Here is a 26,822-nt window from a genome sequence, read left to right as displayed (position 1 = left end):
ATATGAATCATTCAGATGTGTTTTCATGCATAACCATTCAAGATTCGGCAATTCTCAATTTCTCATAATAGAGTGTTTATGGTAAGAAGATCTGAGATCACAATAAATAATACTCCCTCTGTTCTATAATATAGTGCTAACTTCTCATTATTTACGAGAATTAAGGAGAATAAAAGTAGTAGGATTTCTCAAAAAAAATATTTAGAAAGTGTTTATTTGGTACTTTTGTCTTGAAACTAGCTCTTTATTTTATTTTTCCTTTCAAAAAAATCAAAAAACAATGAATGTTTCTTGGAATGGTGTAAACCAATAAATAGGGTTACATATTATGCAATTATAAAAAAAAAAGGGTTATATATCTGAAAGAAAAATTGGGGTATTTTGGAAAGTTTATGTAGAAATTGAGGATAATTTAGACCAAACAATTTTTTTTTTTAAAAAAAAACAGACACAATATTTTAGAATATCAAAAAATGAATGGAGGACTATATTATGAGATGGGGGAGTGCTATAAATACAAAGCAAATCTTGATTTGTCATGTTGTAGATTTGGTAGATTGATTTAGAATTGCATGTAAATCTCTATTATATAAGGTAAGGGGGAGCAATGGTGTCCTCTTTTGAAATGCCTATTTTGTCCTTCTTCCCTTTCTAAATTACAAAAGGAATGTCAACAGCAAATTTGACAGTCAAATAAAACTACCAAAAATTAATTTACAACACTCACTCACAATTCACAAATCACTTAAATTAAGAATCTTTACAAATCACTCATACAACTGAGAAAATCACGTTATAAAAATTCAAGCACGCATCGCTTGCAACAAAATTCTAGTTGCATTAATTACAAGTAAACACCATATAACAAGAGACAAAAGTGCAAACGATAGTCACCTTATACGCAAATTAGATCCTACACCGAGGTGTAGGATGAGCATCCTACACCTTGCCCATGTGGCTGACTTTTGGCAGTATTTTTGAAAGTGTGTCAGCTCTTTCTCTCTCATCACGTGAAACAATTTTTTTAATGTACAGATGCATATGGTTTGGTGTACAATAATTTACGAGTGTACATTTGGGGATTTTCAGTGATCAAAGCAATGACCATCAATGTACATTGTGATTTTAGTGAATTTCGGTATGAGATTGTAATTGTACATATTGAATTTCATTAGTGAACAAACATCAAACACACCAGTATACAAAGAATGGAAATTACTCACTTGACATATTTCGGTATGGTACTGTAATTGTACATATTGAATTTCATTACTGAACAAACATCAACACACCCAGTGTACAAAGATTGCAAATTACTCACTTGACATCAACTTCATGAATTGGGTTACTTTCAGCTGGAGGGTTGTCATTGTACATTTTGATTTTATTAATGAACAACCACGAAGCGAAGGATGTACAAGGAGATTGAGTGTGGAAAAGAGAGAAGTGGTGAATTTCGGTATGAGACTGTAATTGTACATATTGAATTGCATTAGTGAACAAACATCAACACACCCATTGTACAAAGATTGCAAATTACTCACTTGACATTAGCTTCGGGAATTGGGTTACACAACAAGAATCCGCCTTTTTAGCGTCTGCATTTAGCGTCCGACGATACAAGCGGACGGTAAATTTAAAATTAGCGTCCGATTAAAGACAGATGCAAATTAGCGTCCGCTTTTTGAGATTTAGCGTCCGTTTAAAAAAACGGACGCTAATTAGCGTCCGTTTAGTTAAAATACCGTCCGTTAGACGGACGCTAAATAAGAGGTATAAATTAAAAAAAAAAACCTCCAGTCGACCAAATTATCAACCCTAACACACGCCTCTCTCTTCCTCACTCTCATCTCACGTTTCTCTCTCTTCCTCACTCTCATCTCACATTTTGGTGCTCTCTCTTTCTTGTAGATCTCACGAAATCAGGTATTTCTACTCAGATTTAACTAATAAATTTGTTTTTTTTAGTTTTGATTGTTGATTATGTAGTTTATTTTCTCGATTTTCTTTGTCTTTTTAGTTTCGTTTTGCGTTTTCTTGTTCTTGGTTTTTCGGTTTTTCCTAAATCTGAATTCCCTAAGATTTTTTAATTTTTGTTGTTTTTCGATTTTTCTTTATTTTTTTGAGTTTTCGGGTTTATGAGATTTTGATTTTGTGTGTTTATATTTTCGATTTGGTTATTCAATTTCGCGATTTTGGTTTTTTTGTCTTTGGTTTTTCGGTTTTCATCTTTTGATTTTTCTGAGATTTTGAGTTGTTTCTTGTTTTATGAATGTTGTTTCCAAATCTGGTTTTTGGGCATGATTTTTCGTTTTTTGTGGGCATGATTTTTCGTCTTATTTGGAAATCAGTTCTTCGTTTTTTTTAACATGTCTTCTACTTTGATAGATATCACTGCCAGTAGTTTGAGATTAAATTAAATTAGTATAGAAGTATATAAGAGTTACTTCAGTATATACATGAACTTATGAAGCATATAAAATGTGAATGGACTAGACAAAAACAATAAGAAAAGGTAAACAAACCTGATGCAAACGAGTAGTTAAGTACTATGCTTAGATTTGGCCTTCCAGGGGACCGTGGTAAAAAAAAAAAAGGTGTTTCTAAGGAGAAGATTAATTGAAAAACGAGCAAGAAATGAGGCCTGCATAGAACTGTAGAAGGGTGTTGTGCAGTAGAAGGGGACCTGTTCTGAAACCCGATGCAGTGTCTGTTGACGCATATCTGCAGTATGGTGGTGGTATTGCTCGTATGCACTTGCTATTTGTTGCCCCTGTTTTGAATAGATTTAGCTCGTTTTGTACTTGTTTTTGCTGCCCCTGCACTTGCTATTGCTCCATTCTCACACATTGGCTCTGTTGCTCAACTAATCTTGCTCAATTTGTTGATGTCCAATTGGTGTTTGCTGCTTTACAGTTGTTGCTTGCCTTGCCTTTAATTTATAAGTCATCTTTTATAATTTCTTAATCATTCACTCCAATTATCATGCTAGTCTTGTTGCTGTAAGTTCTTATTATTTGTAAGTTAGATGTATATTGAAGAGATTTAGGTATAAATCTTTTTAGTTGTTGGATTTTACTTGATTCTAAGTACTGTTTTAAGGTATAAAGCTTTTCCAGAATATGATTCAAAGATAATGCATTGTTCAATATTGTTTTTTATATCCATTTATTTTACTTCCTATGTATATCAATTCTTTGACAGATATATGCTGCAACATTTCCAGTTTGACAGACTTACAGTATTAACTCACAGTTCCTCATTGGTGAACGAGTGATGGTGTCACCTGTTCTGAAACCCAATGCAGTGTCTGTTGACGCATATATCCCAAAAGGAAATTGGTTTGATCTATTTGATTACTCTCGTACAGTATACGTTGCTAGAGGAAGACATGTTAAACTCAGTATATGTTATCATTCTTGATGAAGGTTTGTTTTGCTATGTTATTTATCCATAACATAAAAGTGTTGCCAATAAATGATATTAGACTTCATGGTCATATGTCATCTCTAAATAGACCTTGTGATTTTTGTTGTTTGACATTTCTGCTTGATGTTTATCTTATAAGCAGGAACATGGATGATGAAAGACTACAGTCCGTATTTGGCTCTTATTGGCATCTTGGTAAACCAACACTTCTTCTCAAACAAAATTTACTTGGCATATTCTTTACTTGCTTTCATTCTTCATTGTTTTTGATTTTGCTCAAATTTATTTATTGTTGCTCAAATTTATTGTTGATTATCATAAATTAGAGGTACACCATTTCCCTTCTGTTTACAGTAGTCATATAATACATCTATTTTCCCCTTCTCCCTGTGTGTAGTCCATGCTACGACTGGTGTGATTTCCTTTGATAGAATCATTCTTTCGGTGTTGTAGTTATGAGCATGTTTGTCATAGTACTTGGATATATTAAGCTGAGACAACATTATGTTTGTTATATGTCAGATTACCAAAATAGAACCCCTGCTGGTGGGAAACTATTACCCCTACAATTTCACCATTCCTTCTCCTCCTTGTACAGTGTATTGAAATATTATTCGATGAATCAGATCGAAATTCATTTCGTTTTCGTTCTGGAATCAAAGAAAAGAACAAAGGCAACTTTCCTTTTCATATAACTAGTCCTAGATGAACAGATGAAACAAAGAAGCATGGCATTAGTCCCGACTCCTGCCTATTAGTCCTTATCCTTATCTCTTATTGTTGCACAAAGATGCATCTTTTCAATGTGGTTGATTGTGGAGATTTCGTACGAGTATGCATGAATTACATGAAGAAATTAAGATTAGTGCATATTCTATCAGATTACGACCACCTTTTTTCTATTTGAAGTAAGAGACCAAAGAACATAAACTTTACAGAAAACTTCCACCCAATGTGGCCCTTAAATAGCAACAAGGATGAGTTGAATGGTTTTGAGGTGGCTGGGTTTATCCATGTACTTACTGAAGTTGTTAAGCAAAGTGGAGCAGGCCACTTGTATGTAAAACATGAATATTGTGAATGAGGGGAGAGAATGATAGTTTCTTCTTCTTTGGTTAAAGGCAAGAACATATTTTGTTGGTTTCTTTTAGTTTTAGCTTTATTCTGATAGATTTAGGTGCATTGGAGTTGTGTTTAACTAAATAGATTTAGGTGCATGAGCTCATTAATTTCTTTGTTTTTTGTTGATTTGCAGGGTTATGAGATTTGCGTTTGAGTTCCAGATTTGAAGTTGGTTTCGATCCAGATACCAGATTTAAAGTCCGTTTTGGTTCCAGATTTTTGTTGTGGAGTTTAAAGTGTACATGTAATTAAATGGGATTTGTATTAGATTTTGTTCGAAGTATACTAGAATTTAGTTCTAGAATTATTTTTTCACTTGTAATTACATTTATTATCAATAATAATTGAATTGATTAATTTGTTTGCCTTAATAAAAGAAGTATGGTATTTGCATCATTCCATATATTATTACATTTAATATCAAAAAGCTATTACATTTAATATTAGTTAAATGTAAGCAAAAAAGAAAAAAAAAAAAGTGCAAATGCGTACCAAAAACAATAAAGAAAGTGCAAATACGTGTTTGAGAAAATGGCCGCTAATTAGCGACCGCCCAGGCTAATTAGCGACCGTCAGGCGGTCGCTATTTAGCGTCTGCTACCGACGGTTGCTAATTAGCGACTGCCTTGGCGGTCGCTAATTAGCGTCTGTATTCGACGGTCGCTAATTAGCGACTGACCCAGAAACGGTCGCTAAATTCGGAAAATCAGACGCTAAATCTTTAGCGTCCGCTCTGCGGACGCTATTTGGAGAATTAGCGACCAAGGGTTTTGCATCAGCCATTTAGCGTCCGTTGGCGGACGCTAATATATTTAGCGTCCGATTCCGTGTTTTTAGCGTCCGATTTGTGCGGACGCTAAAAGCTGACATTCTTGTTGTGTTACTTTCAGCTGGGGGGCTGTCATTGTACATTTTGATTTTGTTAATGAACAACCACGAAGCCAAGAATGTACAAGGATGTTGAGTGTGGAAAAGAGAGAAGTGGTGAACAATATATGGGGGGACATCAAATCAGTTATTAAATGGTGAACAGTAACTGTCAAATCAGTTACTTTTTGTATTTTTGACATGTACACTGGATGTAATGGAAATGTACATTAGCTGTCAAATCAATTATGTTTTTGCATGTTGAATGGTGTGTTTCATTCTTATTGTCTTGCGTTTTGGAGCTGGTGTAGGATGCTCATCCTACACCTTGGTCCATGATCTACTAATTGCACCTTATATTGCTATGTATTAGACATATATAAGATACTACTGTATATACATGATTGCATGAACATTTATAAATTCCTCTAGATTTTTTTTTCCAAAATGATTTGGAAGACTTTTCTTAGAGAATATGATAAAGGGAATTTCTACTGTATAAATTATGAATTTTGGTTTTTTTTTATCAAATTACCTTCACTTTTACACCATTTATTTTTTAAGAACTCCCAACTTTTAATATGTCATTAAATTTAAATTTGGTTACAGCATTACTAATTAAGGTAAAAAAAAATCTTATCTAAATACTCTCCAAAAATTGTAAGTTTAACTACCTTTTACCAGTTTAGGTTAATTTAACTATTTAAGTATGAGTGTAATAAATCTTGATGGATCTTGGTAAAAAAATTGAGGGGCCAAGGTTTGAAATTTTAAACCTTTTGCTCAATACAAATGCACTCAATTTATGTCTCAACATTTATTTATGTATATTTGAATTGTATAATTAGTAGGGAAAATTTTAAAAAATTACCTTAAATTTTTCTTCAAAAATCTACCTTATATAACATAATATTTTCAATATACTACCATTTGACTTTTTTTGTTGACGTTGACTCTCAAATAGCAACAACCCTAGGTGTTGTTGACGGCGGGGCAACAAATAAAAAAGAGAAGAACAAAAATGGAGGAGAAAGAAGCTAGCGGGAGGGGATGCTCGTTAAGAAGAAAATAAAATGCGGGGCAATTTGGCACCCTATGTGGGTTGTCAACGGTATCTTGACCGTGAAATCAAGGCAATAAGTAGCAATGAACCCATCACGGATAGTTAAACCTCATTTAACGGTCAATTGGTAGTATTTTGAAAAAATATGTTGTATAAGATAGTTTTTGGAAAAATATTTTTTAAAAGGCAATTTTTTAAAAAATATTTATTATAAAAGATAGTTTTTTGAAAAATTCAAGGCCGAATGGCCCAAACCTCGATCTGGCTAAGTGGAAGATCCTTCCCTAAATGTAAATGTAAATAGAATTATAGAGAACAATTTAAACAAGAAAGAAATGTACTATCAACATTTTATTTGTTACCAACCAATGATGTCTTGACCTAATGGTTAAGATTGAGGTGCTGTGATAGTTAGGTCACAGGTTCGAATCCCCCTCCCCTTCTTTGTACTGCTTTGCGTGGAGGCTGTACGAGGATAGTCGAGAGAAATTTTTCTTACCAATTTTTTTAAAAAATAAAATATAATTAATAGTACGTATATATAGAAATATATTTTAAAATGTATCGAGCAGTACGGTTCACATGTTCTAGTTCAGGCATTTGCAATTGATCCGAAAAGGGCAGTGATGGGTATAAATACGTACTTGGTGGCGCGGGGATGGGTCTGAAATTTCCCCCGCAATGGGTGGTGGGGCAGGGATGAGGATTGAAGTTTTATGCGGGTGTGGAGGTACCATCCTCCGCACCCGCCCGGCCCAATTGTCATCCCTAACCACAATAAATAGAGTAATGGAAAAAAGAGTTGTGGTTCCCTCTTGTTTTTTGGTGACATATTTGTAATAAGAGTGTTTTTTTTTTTTACCATTTAGAACTCAGTTTCACTTATTGTGACTATTGCAAATAATTTCACGGAGTAAGTATATGGTAAGAAAAAGAAAAATAAAAATAAAAAATGACATAATTAAGCGGGTTCCACTCGCTGCCTCGCTGGTATAGGATCTCCTTCTACTACATCAGTGATCACTTGCGCGGGTCTTTTTAAAACCCACCTCATAACTCATTTCACTTAACAAGTCGCAACGTACTCTTTCAATTCAGCGCTCATTCTAGTAAGAGAAACTTCCGACGCCGGCTAATTTTCCGGCGTCTGACGCTTCGCTTCGTAAGTTTTCTCTCTCTATCCCCCCTTCATTTTATTTTCTTTAATACCATATACTACTCGTTGCAAAATCAATTAGTTGACTTTACAAAAACGCCTAATACTACGTACCATAATAAATGTCTAGTCATTATCCAAAAATGATAGTAATACTACGAAGAAAAAAACTAAAAGACATAAAGCTATAACCCAAAAAAAAACTATTTTCAATTTATAAAATATAAAATGTTAGGAAAACAAAAAAAGAACAAGTAGTACTTCACAAGTGAAAATTTCTGAATTTATGGTAGCTATATTTGTTTGTGCTAATTTTATGTGATGGTTACGTTATTGAAGAAAGTAAACATAGAAATACAAAAAAAGAATTAAAGGGTGATGGACTCTTTGAACTTCTGCTATGGAATAGTGGAGTATCAATTAATTGAACTATCATCCCTCAATATTAAATTTTTAATGCTTGTTGTGGAAGAAAATATACAATTTTACAATTATAGAACCATATTAATTAAGGTATATATGCATTTTCTAGTAGATGCTAATAATATTGTTACTAATACTAATATTCTTGAAGAAAAGATTTCTCATTAATTATTTGTTAGGATCTTGCTAACGGATGTCTCGAGGTGTTGGGTAAGAACTAAATATATTTCCTGAAATGATATAAATTTTGGAATTCATTCCAAAATCACATGTCAATCGGTATAATTAATGTTTAGTTTCGTACTTTCATTTATTATTTTCCGTTTTTTATTATGTTTTTTGTTATTTTGAAGATTAATCAGGAAAGTTTTAAGTCTGAAATATTGGGACAATGAGGCAACCATTCCATGATGATGATTAAAGGAAGATTAAGCATGGGTTGGTGGTATTAAATCTGGAATTGGGTATGTTTACGTTGTTATGAAATAATCAATTAATTTTCAATACATTGAAAATCAAGTTTAATTCTTTTGATTTGATTATAAATTCCACTTCTTCTGTTTCTTATTTTGGAGTACAGGATACTAGCTCCAAGTACCTACATGTTCTTTGCTTCTGCTCTTCCTGTCATAGCCTTTGGGGAACAACTCAGCAGAGATACAGGTGCTCTTCTTCTTAAAAGAAATTTCTTATTTGATGTGGGAATATTTAATTATAAGCTAACATAAATAATCCGAACTTTGGTGGAGTTTGATTTATTATAATAAAACGGTTTCTCACGTTTCCTGTAACAAACAATTTGCACAGGTAAGTCCACTTTTTGATTGTTGAATATAATCTCATGTTTTGAGTACCTTATTTATTAAGTTGGAAGTTCTATTTTTTCTACGTAGAAAGGAATTATTAAGTTGGAAGTTCTATTTTTTCTATGTAGAAAGGATCCAAAGTTTGCAACAAAGACAAGTAAAATGAATATTTGAATATATTTTGCCTGTTTTGAAAATAATTGTCGATGTTTGTCTTTTACAGTGTCGAATGCACTATTTTGACCTTCATAACACATTAGTAAATATTGCTAGACTTTCTTTTTTTCATTTAAATTATACATTGGAACGAATCTTGTAAAATCCAAGTTATTATTATATTATTCTCTTACAAAACTGAGAATTTACAAACAAAGATTTGTAAGTTCTATTGACTATCAATCTAGAAATAATAGCAAATAATAATAGAACAACAAATAACACAGCAAGAAATAACACACAAAAACTTTTACGTGGAAATCCAAGAATTGGGAGAAAAACCACGAATATACACTAGGAATCGATGAATATTCAAGAAAGATTGCAAAAACACTCCAAGAACTCTCTCTATAGCCTTTTTCTCTCTCTAATATGTGAATAATGATGAATAATGAATTTTAAGGGTACAACAAAAGACATATTAGAGCATCTATTTATACTCCCGCATTAAAAACGTGTTTTCCGGACTAATCGTCGAACCGCCCAGGCGAAATCCGCCCAATCGGGCGGGATTTCACTTTTCCAAAGCTGCTTGCGCGCCCGACATAAAGTGCCCGGGCGAAATCCGCCCGACATAAAGTGCCCGGGCGAAATCCGCCCGACCTGTCCGGGCGAGACGAAACAGTTTCGTCAGTTCTTCGTAAAACAGTCATAACTTTCTCGTTTCTCACCGGAAATGGGCATATGACCTACCGTTAGAAATCTCTCGGAACAAGCTATCACCTCCTATTTGAATGACCTCAAAATCATTTATAGATTGAAAGATATGTGCATTCAAAGTCAGCCTTATGTCCCAAATGACGTTTTCCTTCTACGCAACCTCATCTCCACACCCATACACCTCCATGAGCTTCATATCACGTCACGCCATATACCCAACAAGATTAATAAGTTGTTTGACCCAAAAAGTCAAATAGGACAATTATTTGAGGATGGAAGAAACATTGAGAATCAAGAAAGTACCTAAAATATTTGGTTAGAGTAAATGTTGAATACTGGTGAAACTTTGGATTATACTATATGTTCCTAAATTGTATAGGTAATATTCATACGTGCTCCTATATGTTTCCTCCCATTATAGATGGAAGCTTGAGCACTGTTGAGACTTTAGCTTCAACAGCAATATGTGGTATCATACAATCAATAGTTGGTGGACAGCCTCTTCTGATACTTGGAGTTGCAGAACCAACTGTGATTATGTACTCTTATCTCTATAACTTCGCGAAAGGGCGGCCAGATTTGGGAAAACAACTGTTTCTAGCTTGGACAGGATGGTATAGTCTTTAATCTTCTGATCATACTACAATATGTCAATATAATTAGAACATGGTGATTCTGGTAAAGTTTGCTTAACCTTCAGTATTCGTTTTTTGCCTTTAACCCTCAGGGTTTGTGTATGGACCGGCCTTATGTTAATTGTTCTTTCGATATTCAATGCTGCCACGATCATTAATCGATTCACTAGGGTTGCTGGGGAGCTCTTTGGCATGTTGATTGATGTTCTTTTCATCCAAGAGGCTGTCAAGGTACTTATAATATATGGCAAATTTTATTCCATGAGTGTCAGCAATCAGTAGTGTTGTTACATTACAATCTTGTTTATGTAGGGAGCTGTGAGTGAGTTTAGTATCCCCAAAGCAGAGGATCCACAACAAGAGAAATTCCAGTTCCAATGGCGATATGTAAATGGATTATGTGGAATAATCTTTACCTTTGTTGTACTTACAACGTCCTTAAAGAGTCGTAAAGCAAGATCCTGGAGGTATGGTACAAGCCATATCAGAAGCTTCATCGCAGATTATGGGGTTCCATTAATGGTTGTGTTAGGGACTGCTATATCATTTAGTGTCCCTAAGGGAGTACCGGAAGGTGTACCTCGAAGGCTCTATAGCCCTCTGCCTTGGCAATCTCAATCCTTGTACCATTGGACTGTTGTCCAGGTAATCATTCATTATGCAATACCATATTCTTTTTTTCTTGAAGTAGGGGTGATCAAATTAACAAGTTCTTAAATGAAGAAAAGTAAACTAAATTGTCTAGGTTTGTTGATTAGAATTACTCACTGCTTTGTAAATTTGTACTGTAATTGCAGGATATGGGAAAAGTTCCTGTAATATACATCTTTGCTGCCATAATCCCGGCTCTGATGATAACAGGACTATACTTTTTTGACCATGGCGTTGCTGCACAATTGGCACAACAGAAGGAGTTCAATCTCAGAAAACCTTCTGCTTACCACTATGATGTCCTGCTACTAGGATTTACGGTATGCTGAATTAGTAATAATTACTTCCTCAATTTAACCTTAAAGAAGCATTTGATTAAATATATTTGACTGATGTTGAAGTTTGTAATCAACTTTATAGACGGTGATTTGCGGACTTCTTGGAATACCTCCGGCAAATGGTGTCCTTCCACAATCTCCGATGCATACTAAGAGCCTTGCTACCCTCAAGAAGCAAGTAAGTGAACAATTTTTTATAGAGAAGATCATCATATATATATATATCTTTGTTAGACTTAATGAACATAGCTTTTTACATCATGTAATATGATATTATTACAGTTGATTAGGAGAAAATTGGTAGAGTCTGTCAAAGAAAGCATAAAGAAAAATGCTAGCAGCAGAGAGATCTACGGACAGATGCAAGATGTTTTCATTAAAATCGATCAAAGTCCTGATGTAAGCTATCAAAATCCTCATAGATATTGATAAACATTAAGATAATTTTATCAAGTATAAAACTATAAATGTTACATTTCAGCCACATGAAGTTGTGAGGGAGTTGGAAGATCTAAAACAAGCAGTGATGAAGGGAGATAGCAAGGAAGGAAAGGACGAAAAGGCTTTTAGACTTGATCACATTGATGCCTTTTTGCCTGTTAGAGTCAACGAGCAAAGAGTGAGTAACCTCTTACAGTCGGTCCTTGTAGCAGGCGCCATGTTTGCTATGCCCGTGATTAAGTTGATACCCACCTCTGTTCTTTGGGGATACTTTGCATATATGGCTATTGATAGTCTCCCAGGAAGCCAGTTCTGGGAAAGAATCCTCCTCCTTTTCATCACACCTGCAAGACGATACAAGTAAGCTTCACATTCATTATGATCACTTTGTTTCTAGACACGCGATTAAGAAATTTGATCACTTTGATCAATATATGTAATGGCCCTAGTTGATTTATATCCATTGATATTCAGGGTTCTGGAAGATGCTCATGTATCATATGTGGAATCAGTGCCCTTCAAATACATTGCTGCTTTCACGATATTCCAGTTGGTGTACTTGATGATCTGCTTTGGGATAACTTGGATACCAATATTTGGAATTCTTTTCCCATTGCCTTTCTTCCTTCTCATAGTCATATGACAATATATGCTTCCGAAGATGTTTCATCCTTTTCATCTACAAGAACTGGACGCGGCTGAGTATGAGGAGATTGCTGGTGCACCAAGACGTTCTCTTAGCTTGTCTTTCAGGGTATTTCAAGCTTTACTCAGTGTCACTTTCTTCTAATTTTCTATCAGTACATAAAAGGCCAGTAACTGATGTCATTTTTGCTTACAGAGGGAAGCTCCTGAAGATGCTCAAGTGGGAGATGACGGTGAGATTCTAGATGAAATAACAACCAACAGAGGGGAATTCAAGATCAGAACCTTGAGCTTAGATACTCCTCAGGTCAGAAATCAAAATGATATCTTAGGGCCTGTTTTCTTCGGCATAAATTAGCTGAACTGAATTGAACTGAACTGAATTGAATTGAACTGAACTGAATTTAACTGAACTGAAATGAATAGTGATATGTGAGAGTAAAAGTATTGTCCAGAGCTGAACTGAACTGAACTGAACCGAACTGAATTGAACTGAACAGAATGAAACTGAACTGAAAATTAGCCATAGAGAACAGGCCCTTAATCCTTACAATAGTTGTCTTTCCATCTCTTAGATTATATCTTTGTGTGATCTTATGCTTTGATCCAGATACACCCTCGAGAGATCGTTGATCACGAGTGAAGCAAGGGAGGGCATCAGAAAATCGAATTATTACAAGAATTGATGAACTTATGGAATGTCAGTACCTGTAAAAATCAGTGAAAGTTGTGCTAGGAGGGGGATATCAGTATATCATATCATTTGGTCATAAACATTTTGTTGTGCTTTTTCCTAAATTGTACTGTATGATATTACCAATGACATCTTTGCCAGAAATAGTTAAGATTGAGGTTATAGGATGAATCTTAGGTCCTAATAAGTTTGAGTTTCCCTCCATATCATGTGAATTTGATATTACCAATGATATCTTAACCAAGTGGTTAATTAAGATTGAGGTTATATCTTATATTTCAAGTCCAAAGTTTGTATCTTTCTTCAATTTATGTGCATTTGAGATAGTTTTTGTTTGAACCTTCTTTTCAAGGTTAAAGTTCTTGTGTGCAGAGTATCCTTCAATTTGTTTTGTAATGAAGCTAATATTCACCATTATCATCATCTTTAAACAATGGATTCAATGAATACAAACAGGTCAAGAAATGCTGTCATTTTTGCACAATATAGAGCGTAGAGAGAGGGTAACATTATGGGCCTCCACAAAGCCATCCAAACTCAAGCCTTTCATTACAAAATTATTCTATTCCGATTACAAAAATTATTAAAAAAAAGACGGTCTAATTTTAATATAAAGATAGGCTTAGTCACTAAATAGATTAAACTAGTCATCGAAATAAATTAATCTAGTTATTATTGGGTTAATTCTCTTTTTAATATTAGGCTTATCATTGCCTAATTTTAATTTAAAAGTTGGCAGTATCTTACAAGACAAACTCTTTCTATTATACTTCATCAATCACTTATTTTGTGGCAAAGGAAGTACAAGACAACTCATGAGGAGTTTGGTTACCACTTCAAATACTTCCTCCGTCTCTTTTTAGATGTTACACTTTCTATTTTAGGAAGTTTTAAATTAGATGTTACACTTTTATTTTGGGTAATAACTTCTCTCTATCTCTCTCCTATCACATGTTCACATGGGCCCTTTTGTTTTTCATTCTCTCTATCTCTCTCCTCTCCAAAAATTACCTAGGAGTCCGTGATTTGAAAAGTGTAACATCTAATAAAAAACGGAGGAAGTATCTTAAATGCCTTTTCGTCAAAAAGAAAAATATAATTTGGTCTCTATTATACTCCCTTTGTATTTTTTTTTTTATATTTTTTCTACCTTGACTTTGCATGTTTGCCAATGCATTTATTCTACATTAAATATCTTTCATTACATATTAGTAAAAATTATAATAATTAAATACTAATAAAGTACTCATTGAAATAGTGTCAAGATTCTAAGTGAGAAAGATATAAACATACAAAGGGAGTATAATGCAACTGTTGAGGAGTTTGGTATCCATTTGAAATACCTTAAATACCCTTTTTTTTTAAAAAATTATTTTACAACTTGATGCCTGATGGTGATATAATATGACTATTGTGCATTTGTTTATAACTTGAAACAAGTGTTGCGTACATTTGAATCTTGTCAGTAAATATGCAATCTCTTACTCCACTATTTTCCCACAAAATCTCCTTTATGAATTTAGAAACAAACATGAACAGAGTTGTAATTATTGTTTTACCTTATTAATTTCCAGGTAATTGTATCATAAAATCAAATAGTGGATTATTTGGTGTTCATTGTTCGTGGAATTTTCTTACCTCAATTAAGACGGTTTTTCTTATGTCAAACATTGTATAATTAATCATTATTGTTTCTCTTGTATCTATTTTCTTATTAATTTCTCGATCTGTTTATGTTTTTACGACGGGAAGTACTTTAATTTCTAGCGCCGGTTGTTTTAAAATTAGCTTGCAACAAGATTTGAACCCGTGGCCTCTTGCAATTATATATGACAAAATTACCATCTCGACCAACTTTTAATCATGTTTTAAGTGTCCACATTATTATATTTGTACCTTTTAAATGTTGAGTTTTCAATACAAAAAAATGCATATCAAATCTGTAAAACAGTACCACTCTGGAGTAACGCCAGGGTCCAAATACTAGTTTGTATTCAAAATGGGCAAGCTATCAGGCTCCATCTCAGCTAAAAGGCCTGAACCAAAAAAAGCCCAGCCCACTGATATTTTAGGCCCAAGCCCACTGATAGAACAACAATACACAGATGGAAAGAGAGTGTTTTAGATTTAAAGAGCAGTGTTCTAGATGGACACGTGGCAAAGATATACCTAAACAATAATTGAGAAGATGCACAACTTTTTGTTCACTAAAAAAAACCTAGTCCCAAACGAAAACGACCGACATGAGATTTTATTTGAGATTATTACTTCTTGTTCAGGCCCGGCCCGACTGATTGACCAAAACTAAGTTGAGCATTGAGTTGGACCAGGCAGCAGTAAACTAGGCTATTGTTGGACCACCTACTATAAAAGTGGCCAAAATGACAATATTTTGGTGGCCGAATGAAACTCCTCAAAAGTGACGTAAGATTTTTATCTGGTTGAAACATACGATGAGAAAAAGAAATTTAATTGGCAAATGCGAGGTAAATTTCTCCATTTCTCTTTTTAGGTAGGTAAGATAAAATTTTATCGGATTAGAATATCTCGTAAGTCAATTTATTCCAAGTTAGCGGGCTCGACACTTTGAAAGTAAGGAAAAAGTACGAAGAATCCTCTCCCCAATAGTGTCTCTAGTAGGGATTGAATCCCTCAACTTTGAGGTTGGAGGATATAATCCTTATCACTAGAAGGTAGACTTGGCAAAGTTGGTCGTGATCCACAATATCCGATTTGTGGTCTGACTTGGGTCCGAATTCGAAAGGATTCGGTCAGATCTGAATCCGGTCCGAAATAATCTTGATCTGAAACTCATCCGAAATCTGATTGATCTGATATGTTCTTGCCCGATCCGCATGACCCAAATGACTTGGCTTGAAATTTTATTTTTCTTTCATATTTTCAAGATCTTAGAGCTTAGCTTTGTCTAGTAGTCCAATTTCTCTTTGTCCTCAGTCGAACTCTTGTTTTTCTAGCATCTTGATTAGCTTTCGTCATTTCTAAAATCAGTCAATTAGGGAATGGTTGCTCGTGCGGTGTGGGTTCAGTTCGTTTGCGGTGGTTCGTGAGTGTTCTCGTCGCCGGTGTTTCATTGACGATGAGTCAGCTTTCATCTTCGTGGTTGTGTCGACAGTTGCATGTTCCAGCTTTTGGTTTGCGGTTGGGGTGGTGTTTCGATTGCTCTTGCTGGAGATCCAAGTCGAGGCTTACCTTCTTTTGGGGATGTTGGGTTGTGTTCTTTTTTGCCCATTTCGGCTTGGTTCCGGGTCAAGGGATGCTCCTCTTCTTCAATTGAAGATTGTTGTTCGTGTAGATTCAAGGTATGGTGGTTCCTTTGAGAAGGTTTTGGAGCTATTTCATTTTTTTTGGTGTTTGTCTCTCCCCAGTGCCGTGACGGGTTTCTCTCGATTGGGCTTGAGGTGAAGGTGTTAGCCATGGCGGAGCATCCACAAGTGTTCCTTTGTGCTCCATTTTCTTTTTTTTCGTTCATCTTGATGTTTGTATGTTGTATCCTGTAATCATCCTTCGGGATGTTTTAGGGGGTGCTTCTTGTGTAGACACCTCCTAGCTTCATTTCCTGATTAAAAAAAAAAAACCGAGTCAATAGTAAACATGTGGCAATCACTTATATGTATATTAATGGCTCAATGGTTACTCACTGTATGTATCGTGTATGTGCATTACTGCATGGTCGATTTAAATTAGCTAGTGTACCAACTTTTTTGTAAAAAAAGTAGAAGCTCTTAGTAAGCCTAATATTTCGAAGTTATGAAGTCAAAGCCTACTTTGGTAAAATAAATCCTTGTTTTTTCATTGTGTATTGCTTTGTAATTTGAATACTGGATCCTATGATCTAATTACAAATTTTTAAAATCAAATTAAAAATTTCAAATGACATTAAATACAAGAAAAAGGGGATAATTATTGATCATTTGTGAATATTACGTGTATTCATTTTTTTTTGTTTTATTACAATTAGGATATACTGTAAAAATATTATGGAATACTAAACATCGACCGAAAACTTCTTAAAATTGCCCGGAACCCATCAAACATTTCTAACTTTATCCCTTCTTTTTTTTCTTTTCTTTTCCCAAACCACCACCTCCTACCACAGCCAGCCCCACCGCCACCTCCAGTCCCATATATCGAAATTTTTTTTAGTTAAGGGGTCGAACGTCCTAGCCGAACGTTTGACATGTGGCCCAAACGTCCAGTTTCGACCCCTAAAAAAATTTCGAACTTTTTATAGTTAAGGGTGAACGTTCGGCCATGACTTTCGACCCATGGCCTAAACGTCTGGCCTGGATCTCGGGGCCATGGGTCGAACGTCTTGACCGGACAATCGCTTCTTGGCCCCAATTAAAATCAATTTTTTTACGAGGTGGCTAGTGGCAGAGGGAGTTAAGTGGTAGCAGGGGGAGGCTAGAGGTGGCAGGTGGTAGCAGGGGTGGGGAGTTAGGTGGTGGCAGGGAAAGAGATAAAATAGTAAATTGAAAATAGAGCCAGAACAATTACAAGAAAATTTAGGACAATATTTAACCATCTCCAAAATATGGAGATTATGTGCCATAGAAACAGGAGAAATAGAGTCAGCAAGTCAACAATGTACAAATCTGGTACACCAAATATTTAGGACAATGTAGGTATCACATTAAATGCCTATATACCTTAGCTCTCACTTGCACCTCCAAACTTGTTCTAATAGTATAGTCTCCTCGTACCAAACAACCGAAATCCAAATTTAGATTAAGGTACTCTTATCAAATAAAAAAAAAAAATTCCTTCCATACTCAAATAATTACTATATATTGTATACAAAAATTATTAAAAGAGACGGTTCAATTTTAAATAAAATAAACCTAGTCACTAAATAGATTATACTAGTCACTAAATAAATGTTTTTGAATCCTATTGTACATGTTCCAACAAGTAAATTACTTTATGATTATGAAAATTAATTATCTCAAGGGCCCCAATTGTAAGAAATTGCACAAGGCCCTATACTCATGGCGTGATTGCAGACCAGACAATCATTGAAATTTCTTAACAACTAGCTAAGCGATTAAAGTACCTGTGTGATTTCGGTTTTGCAAAATCCAATTTGCTATATAGAGCTAATTTGCTAAGCAAAGAAGTATGGGACCACACTAAATCATGTGCGAGGAAAGAGGGATGTGTTGGACCTACTCAAAAAAGAAGTAGCACTTGACTAACCAATGTGGGATCCGTGACTTAAAAAAAACAATGAGTTACAAAAATGTAAGTGACACCCATAACCAATTTTCATTCTGTTCAACCATTAGTAAATTTCTCTCCCGCACTCCATTTTAACATGTAAGTAATATACAATATTCTATTTACTTTGATTATGTATCCGTTTTCAAATCTAACAAGATAATTAATCGAGCGCAACCCATACAGTATTACAACTTTTCATAACCAAAAACTCCATCAATTAAGGATGATTAATGAAAATCAGCTAAATTTGACTAAGAATAGTAGTAGTAGTCCATCAATTCATTAACTCATGAATGAGTACAAAATATCATCACTGGGACAGTGAGCATTGAGCAGTGACAGCTAATTAACGAGTGAATGAATGTTGAAATGTATTAAAATGATACTCCAACAAACATTCAGAAAATTCATCAGAATCTACTCTATAACTTGGGCCCCACTTCCAGATCAGGTCTTCACATTTCTAGCGCGGGTCTTTTTAAACCTCCCATACACATACCTTTTTTTTTTCTTCTCATTTCTCTTAAACACTCTTTCTCTCTCTACAACTCTTTTTCTAGAAAGAGAAACTTCCGGCAACATTTTCCGGCGACATTTTCCGGTGACATCTCCGTCGTATGTGCTCTTTTCTCTCTCTACCTTCACTTTCTTTAATTTTTTTTAGTTAGTAACTCATTTTTATTCTAATCATTGTTTGTTTTGAGTATATATGTCGCATGCATATTGCATTTTATTTATTTAATGTGTTACATGAACTGATGAACATGTGATTATTTTTTCTTACCCGCAATTTTCGAGTCAAATTTTACAAACTTTGACTATATATTCGTACCATTATTTAAATAATAATATTGTCGAGTTAGATCTTATTACATATTCAAGTGTCGTATTCTTTATGAAGCGGAGGAAGTATATGCAAGAACTTACTACTAAATTTTGCAACTGCTAACTTTAAAAATTCCAATAAAATTAGGGGGATTTCATTGGAAAAAAATAATAAAAATCTGGAAATCCTTTTACTATGGGAAATTCTAATTATATCAAGCAAGTAGCTTTTTCGATGAAACCATAATATCTACATTCATTTTTCATTGATTTTTTTTCCTTAAATTTTTAATTTTTACTGTTTAAGTAGTAATTATACTTTACTTTATTTCACTTTTTGAAAAATTTGCCTAAAAGAATGATTAGATGAGTCATCAGACAACAACTGGTAGTATTGCTTTTAGTTTTTTAGATCTTTAAAAAGGCATAATTGTTCAGTAAGATTTCCTGTGTTCTGGGTAAAGTAGACATATTTGTTGTTTTTACATTATTGGCTTTTTATTAAATTGAAACAAAAACTAGAAAAAAATAAATCAGAAAGCACCAAATTAGTCTAAATTAGCTTGATTCTCATGGAAATGGGGTTTTAAAGTAGTATCTTATCTGTTAAAGTAATTATACATTTTTCTAATTAAACTCATATAATCTTTCTTTTATTAAAGTTTTGCACTATATGTTGATCACAATGAACTGCCTAAGTTGAGAAGAAAAGAGAAATTGATAAGCCATTGTGATTTTAATGAAATTATTGAATACTGATAAGTTTTGCACTATTGATTTTTCTTTTTTCATGTATAACTTAGGGTGATACTAAATCTGGGAGTTGGAAAATGAGGCGACCGTTTCATGGTGTTGTAAGTGATCTGAATGGAAGATTGGCATGTTACAAGCAAGATTGGGTTGGTGGTATTAAATCTGGAATTGGGTATGTTTCTGTTATTCCAAATTCGAATCGAAAATTTATATATTTATATGATATTGAAATATGTGTTATACTAATGCTTAATCCATATACTAAGATCAAATATTTATACTGGAGTATAGGATACTGGCCCCAACTACCTTCATCTTCTTTGCTTCTGCTCTTCCTGTCATAGCATTTGGGGAGCAACTCAGCAGAGACACAGGTGCTCCTTCTCTTCAACAGTTACACCCAGTTGAAAATATTATTATTTAGAAGATATGAATACATTTTTCGAATTGTAGGGTTATTTTTGATTAGTATATCTTGTCCTATATATGTAGATGGAAGCTTGAGCACAGTTGAGACTTTAGCTTCAACGGCGATATGTGGGATTATACAATCAATAATTGGTGGGCAGCCTCTTTTGATTGTTGGGGTTGCAGAACCAACTGTTATTATGTACTCTTACTTGTACAAATTTGCTCAAGGGCGGCCTGATTTGGGAAAACAACTTTATCTGGCTTGGGCAGGATGGTATATATCTACTTTCTGAACATTGTTTTAGAACATGATGGTTTAAAATATAAGGTGTTTTAGCTTGCAAAATTTTTGTTTTGCCTTAAATCACAGGGTTTGTGTATGGACTGCCCTTATGTTGATTCTTCTTTCGATGTTCAATGCTGCCACGATTATTAGTCGGTTTACAAGGATAGCCGGGGAGCTTTTTGGCATGTTGATTACTGCTCTTTTTGTCCAAGAGGCTATCAAGGTACTAAATCTGATTATTAGATCAAGGAAATTTAGGAGCTTAAAAATTTGTGATAAGCTGTTTGTATGAGTGTTAAGTAGTGTTCTTATAACCTTGTTTGTGTAGGGAGCTGTGAGTGAGTTTGGAGTTCCTAAAGCTGACGATCCTCGCGATGAGAAATTCCAGTTCCAGTGGCGTTATGTAAATGGGTTGTTGGGGATTATATTTACCTTTGGTCTTCTTTCAACAGCCTTAAAGAGCCGTAGGGCAAGATCATCTCTGTATGGTACAGGACGTATTAGGAGCTTTATAGCAGATTATGGGGTTCCTCTAATGGTTGTTGTTTGGACCGCCTTATCATTTACCATTCCTAAGGGAGTTCCAGAGGGAGTACCTCGAAGGCTCTATAGTCCTCTGCCTTGGCAATCTCAATCCTTGCATCATTGGACTGTTCTTAAGGTAATCATTGATTTTTAGTTCCACAATTGCTTTCTTTGCTGCCCTTGTACCACTCAATCAGTACAAGATTTATATGAAATTTGTGTTGTAATTAAATTGCTGTAATCAGTGAATTCTTGGTTTCAAATGCTTGGAGTGGTCCTCCATAGCATAACTATATTTATTGCTTGTTTGGTTGACATACAAAAATATGGGAAGTGGAAGTTCCGAGGACTAGAATATAGTGGAGTCGTGTAATTGACAAAAACTCAAGAAAGTACTTCTGGGGAAGTTCTACTTCCCTCAAGATGGAGGAAGTTAGTACCTAGTACCCCTAGGTAAGTTGAAGTGTTGAACAGCCTGTGGCAAGTTTTACTTCCCTTGAATCATGATCCATCAAACAACTTCAATCACTTCCGAGGAAATGGAACTCACGAAAAACAAATTTCTAGAAAGTATTACTTTCTTTGTTCAACCAAATGACCAAATATATGAAATCTGACGAAATCAATGTTTGACTAGGGTTTGGAAATAAAGATACTTGTGCAGTCATGCTGTTCTATGATCCTAATCAGTTCTTAATGTGTGAATTTGTGTACAAAATGCAGGATATGGCTAAGGTGCCTGTAATGTACATCTTTGCTGCCATAATACCTGCTGTGATGGTGGCGGGACTGTATTTTTTTGACCACAGTGTTGCTTCACAACTGGCACAGCAAAAGGAATTCAATCTCAGAAAACCTTCAGCTTACCACTATGACATTTTGGTGCTTGGACTTATGGTATGTTAAATAAGTACATTCTGCTCTTTTAACCCATGTATGTCTTTGAATTCAATCAAAGTGGTTGATGATCTTCTCTAAACTTTGTTGTGCCATTATAGACATTGCTTTGCGGACTAATTGGACTCCCTCCATCAAATGGCGTCCTTCCACAATCTCCAATGCATAGTAAGAGCCTTGCTACCCTAAAGAGACAGGTAAGTGTACAAATTGTTGTCTAAATCATCTTGTTAGTCCATTATGTGTTCAGTTTCTTATATCATGTAATCTAATTACAGATGATGGGAAAGAAGATGGTAGAATCTGCAAAACAAAATATGAAGAATAATGCCAGTAGCACCGAAATCTATGGCCAGATGCAAGATATATTCATCAAAATGGATCAAAGCCCTGATGTAAGCTCTCTTACGTAACTGATATAATATTTCAAGAATTTGACAACAGTTGGATGATGTTAACTTCCTTGTTCAGCCCCATGTAGTTGCCATAGAACTTGAAGAACTGAAACGAGCAGTGATGAAGGGAGACAACAAAGAAGGAAAGGACAAAAAAGCATTTAGACTTGATCACGTCGATGCCTTCTTACCCGTTAGAGTCAACGAGCAAAGATTGAGTAACCTCTTACAGTCGGCCCTTGTAGCAGGCGCTATATTTGCTATGCCCGTAATTAAGTTGATACCCACTTCTGTTCTTTGGGGATATTTTGCATATATGGGTATTGATAGTCTCCCAGGCAGCCAGTTCTGGGAAAGAATCCTCCTCCTCTTTGTCGCACCAGCCAGAAGATACAAGTAAGTTCCACTTGATAGTCCAAAACTGAAGTACGCTCAAGTTAAAGTAATTTAGAGAGTGTTTGTGTTTATCCTTGGATTATGCATTCTCCATCCAACCAAACAGAGCTTTAATATAAGTAACAATGATTTCAAATTCTTAGATACAAATTTTGACACTTTAAAACTCTAATATGAAAACTCAAAATGGTACCAATTGAAAATACAAAGACAATCTCAACCTTCATTTTGAGATCTGATTATGTTTATTAATAAGTAATAACCATTTGATGCAGGGTTCTGGAAGATGTTCATGCATCATATGTGGAATCAGTGCCTGCCAAATACATTGCTGCTTTCACGCTATTTCAGTTTGTGTACTTGTTGATCTGCTTCGGGATTACTTGGGTACCGATTGCGGGGATTCTTTTCCCCTTGCCATTCTTCTTTCTCATAAGCATACGACAGCATATTCTCCCGAAGCTGTTTCATCCAATACATCTGCAAGAACTGGATGCTGCTGAGTATGAGGAGATTGTTGGTACACCAAGACGTGCTCTTAGCTTGTCTTTCAAGGTATTTCAAGTTCTAACCATTCTCCCTTTCTTAGATTTTACTCATTTTCTACAATATGATGTCATGTTTGCTTACATGGATGACTATGATTTGCAGAGGGAAGCTCCTGAAGATGAACCAGTGGGAGATGATGGTGAGATACTAGATGAACTGACAACCAGTAGAGGAGAGTTCAAGATCAGAACAGTTAGCTTTAAAAATCCGCAGGTGAGAATAACATTTGCTTCCTTTGGCAGTCTGCTTTTTGCATAATTATTACTTTAGTATTCTCTTGTTAGGAAAGAATCAGAAGTAGAGCTTACTATAGAATAAAAACTTCAATCTAGAGACCATCTTTTTCCATGAATACAACTGTTCTAGCGAGTCAAGATAAATATGAAATAACGAATCAAAATAACATGAAATTGTAGCCTAGTCATGCAGCACCACAAAATGCCTGTTCCCAACCCCAGGGGGACAATTTTTCCCAATTCCCTAGCAATGACTTTTTCTTTGATTTGCTTGCTAGTTACTCATAGTTGAGCACACATTCTTTTATTGTCCGTTTAGTACCTGGTAATATATGATGGTGATGGTAATGAAGTTACATAAAAATCAGTAACAACATGAGATTCTAGGCCTTTCCCTGCGGCACCACAAAATGCTTAGTCTCAGTGAAAGTTTTCAATCAAAAGATAGAAAACTCGAGAGAAAAATTTCTCTTGTTTTAGGATTGTATTTCTGAGTGAATAGATAGAATTACAGCAGAGAAGGTACTTATATACATGAGGTAAGAAAGAGAGAAAGAAGAGCTAACAAACTTCTAACTGAATCTCTAACTAACTTGCCACGCAAGCTTATTACAACAACTTGTGATTTAAATTAAGTCATTAAGCTGATGTAGGTGTTGTTGTATGAGTATCACCAATACTCAGCCCCCAGGCCGGCCTCAGAAAACTTCTCGAAGCCCTTAATGCTCTTTTTCTATGATTTGCTAGCTACTTAAATAGTTTATGATTTGTATTCTGCTCAGCTTGATATGTAAGAAGTACTACTTTTTCCTATATCAATGCGCCAGTTGTGTCTTATTCAGGTTCACCCTTAAAAGAATTGGTCATTCACGGTGAAAAAACAGTTTGGAATGAGCAAGCAAAAAGGGCTCACATTGATGATCGGAAAATATATTTTCGCAGAAGAAGAGAGGAACTTTGCAGAAGTTGGAAACTTGAAAGAAACTGAGCAACTATATGGAAATCTGAGTTCATGTGAAAATCAGTTTGAATGTGGCAGGAGGGGCATATTATCTCAGTTGCTGATTTATATCTTGTTTGTTTTGCTTTTAGAGTTGTATATGAGATTACCAATGACATCTTAACCAACAGGTTGAGATTAGGTTATAGGTGTTGTAATAGGTCCTTAGTTTAAAATTTTCTCTATATTACATGTATTACTGTACAAACTTTTCAAGATCATTGATAGGGTGTTCATAGTGAATTTTGAACACAGGACCTTCAGAAAAAATGGAAGGTTGTAATTTTTTTACAAAGGAGAATAGATCACATTTTTTCTTTCACCAGGTCTATTCAATACTATAAACATACTAATTCCGTCCCTTAATAGGGTTTTTGTTAATTTTTCTTTTCAGTGTCAAACTTAATAAACTTTGACCAAAGATTCTCACCAATATCTTTCTAGATCTTTTCCGATCCTTTCTCTCATGGATATAATTTAACAAGGAAAAATGAATTCCACGCTTTTTCCGTTCTTTCTTTCCCCTAAATACCCATATATAAATCCACTACAAGTTCTACCTCATATGCTCAACTTATGAGTCATTCATGAGTCATGACCAGCAACATATTGATTGCATATTAGTCCTTATTTTCTCTGCTTTTTTTATGTTAAAATTTTGAATGCCTATAACAAGTGAACAATCAACATGCAAATCGTCACGCAGACAAGTTAAACGATGAAGGGAACAACCCAAACAATATAGACAAATTACAAGGCAATATACTTTTCTCACGTATGATACTATGGTAAATTTAGAAATCATGCAAAACTCACTTTTAAGTTGCACTACACATGATTCCTTTTAATCAGGGTAGCTAGCTACGTTTACTCATTTCGGAAAAGTGGCATGATTTTCAATTGACATTAGTATTTTGGTTTACGAATCTTTCATCATCCAACATCACTTGCAGAAAAAATGGCACTCATCTTTGGTAAAAGGTGAATTATCAAAAGGAAACATATCTTTGGTAAAATTAGTGCAACTAGGTTCTATCGTATAAATAATAACACGTACTATAAAGTTAGTATATCTCGAATCTGAGTCTGTTAGGGAGAACTTTTTTCCCTAATACGAGTACTGAAAAAAGAGGAAACGGTAACATTAGCTAATAGTAAATCTAATTTGCGTGCATATGTTGACTAGGTCTTGTGCGAATTGAACTTGTAGTATGTTGACTTTGTATATTAAAAGATAATAATAGATTATACTCATATCCTTATATTATCATGAAGTAATTTAAATGAGCAAATATCTATTATCTACTAGTTATGCTCTAAAAAAAATTATGTTATCACTAACATTAGCAGTTATAAAAATAATTTTGTTTTCCCCACTAAGGGTTTGTTTGGTTCAACTTGTCTTATCTTATCTGAACTTATCTTATCTGATCTTATCTTATAAGATCTTAAATAAGTTAAAATAAGTTGAATAGAAGAGGGCGTAACTTTCCAACATGGTGTTTATTTTTGTTTTCTTTGGTGCTATGCAATGAATCATCCTGCTGGGAGGGGAGAAGCACCTACCTCACTCAAGTATCAAAATCTCATCATATTTGGAAATTGGAAGTTATACACCCATGCAAGCAACACTATATTAACTACAACTATATTAACATTTTTCTAGTCATAGTTAAATAGTGATACATTTTGACTCCGAAAAATGATTTGGATGCCTAGTCCCAAAAATAGAAAAGCTTTATGCTCATGCACATATTATGTTGTTTCTTGTAAAAATCAACTTCAGACGATCTATATATATAGCTAGCTCCTTTATCATAGTCGAGGACATCATAAAATTCTAGAGAATAGTGTACTAAAACTATAGCTAAGTAATTTTGTAAAGTCTAAATCTTTGTAAGAAATCTTCAAGACATATGCTAATGTTATAACAATCAAATAATAATTTAAAAGAATCTTTATTTTATAGGACTTTATAACAAAATTATTATACATCAATTAATGTATTTTTGATCCATATGAGCCACGAAGGCAGTACAAAGTACAAAGAAGGGGAGGGGGATTCGAATCTGCGACCTATTGTTCACAGCACCTCAATCTTAACCACTAGGCCAAGACATCCTTAGTAATTACAAAAGATGTTGGGTATACATCCCAAGTCC

General features: G+C 34.6%; 2 protein-coding genes and 1 long non-coding RNA gene across 4 annotated transcripts; all 3 read left to right on the top strand.

Annotated features, from left to right (window-relative positions):
• The first annotated feature begins 1,571 nt into the window (after positions 1–1,571).
• Positions 1,572–5,003, top strand: LOC125493164 (uncharacterized). Its single transcript, XR_007269651.2, has 2 exons — positions 1,572–1,926; positions 4,685–5,003. It is a non-coding gene; the product is annotated as an uncharacterized LOC125493164 (long non-coding RNA).
• A 3,493-nt stretch (positions 5,004–8,496) lies between these two features.
• LOC104904614 (boron transporter 4) lies at positions 8,497–13,422 on the top strand. Its single transcript, XM_048636798.2, is given in 12 exon segments — positions 8,497–8,524; positions 8,641–8,723; positions 10,164–10,356; positions 10,470–10,608; positions 10,690–11,022; positions 11,175–11,348; positions 11,449–11,544; positions 11,649–11,765; positions 11,848–12,167; positions 12,282–12,561; positions 12,649–12,759; positions 13,063–13,422. Coding segments are annotated over 11 exon segments (1,857 nt in total). The 5' UTR covers positions 8,497–8,524; positions 8,641–8,662; the 3' UTR covers positions 13,096–13,422.
• Positions 13,423–18,877: 5,455 nt separating this feature from the next.
• On the top strand, positions 18,878–24,982 carry LOC104904613 (boron transporter 4). Of its 2 annotated transcripts, none has more exons than XM_010692911.4 (13): positions 18,878–19,002; positions 20,016–20,137; positions 20,257–20,339; positions 20,458–20,650; positions 20,747–20,885; positions 20,991–21,323; positions 21,911–22,084; positions 22,186–22,281; positions 22,363–22,479; positions 22,556–22,875; positions 23,151–23,430; positions 23,527–23,637; positions 24,503–24,982. In XM_010692911.4, exons 2-13 carry the CDS (start codon positions 20,043–20,045, stop codon positions 24,512–24,514), a joined length of 1,953 nt encoding a protein of 650 aa, XP_010691213.2. In that variant the 5' UTR covers positions 18,878–19,002; positions 20,016–20,042; the 3' UTR covers positions 24,515–24,982. The 2 variants fall into 2 exon arrangements, with proteins under 2 accessions (XP_010691213.2, XP_010691214.2); XM_010692912.3 differs by lacking the exon at positions 18,878–19,002 and adding an exon at positions 19,805–19,823.
• Positions 24,983–26,822: the final 1,840 nt, after the last annotated feature.

Source organism: Beta vulgaris, chromosome 9, assembly GCF_026745355.1.
Source record: "Beta vulgaris subsp. vulgaris cultivar EL10 chromosome 9, EL10.2, whole genome shotgun sequence".
Lineage (NCBI taxonomy): Eukaryota > Viridiplantae > Streptophyta > Magnoliopsida > Caryophyllales > Amaranthaceae > Beta > Beta vulgaris.
This window is presented reverse-complemented; position numbering and strand designations above follow the sequence as displayed.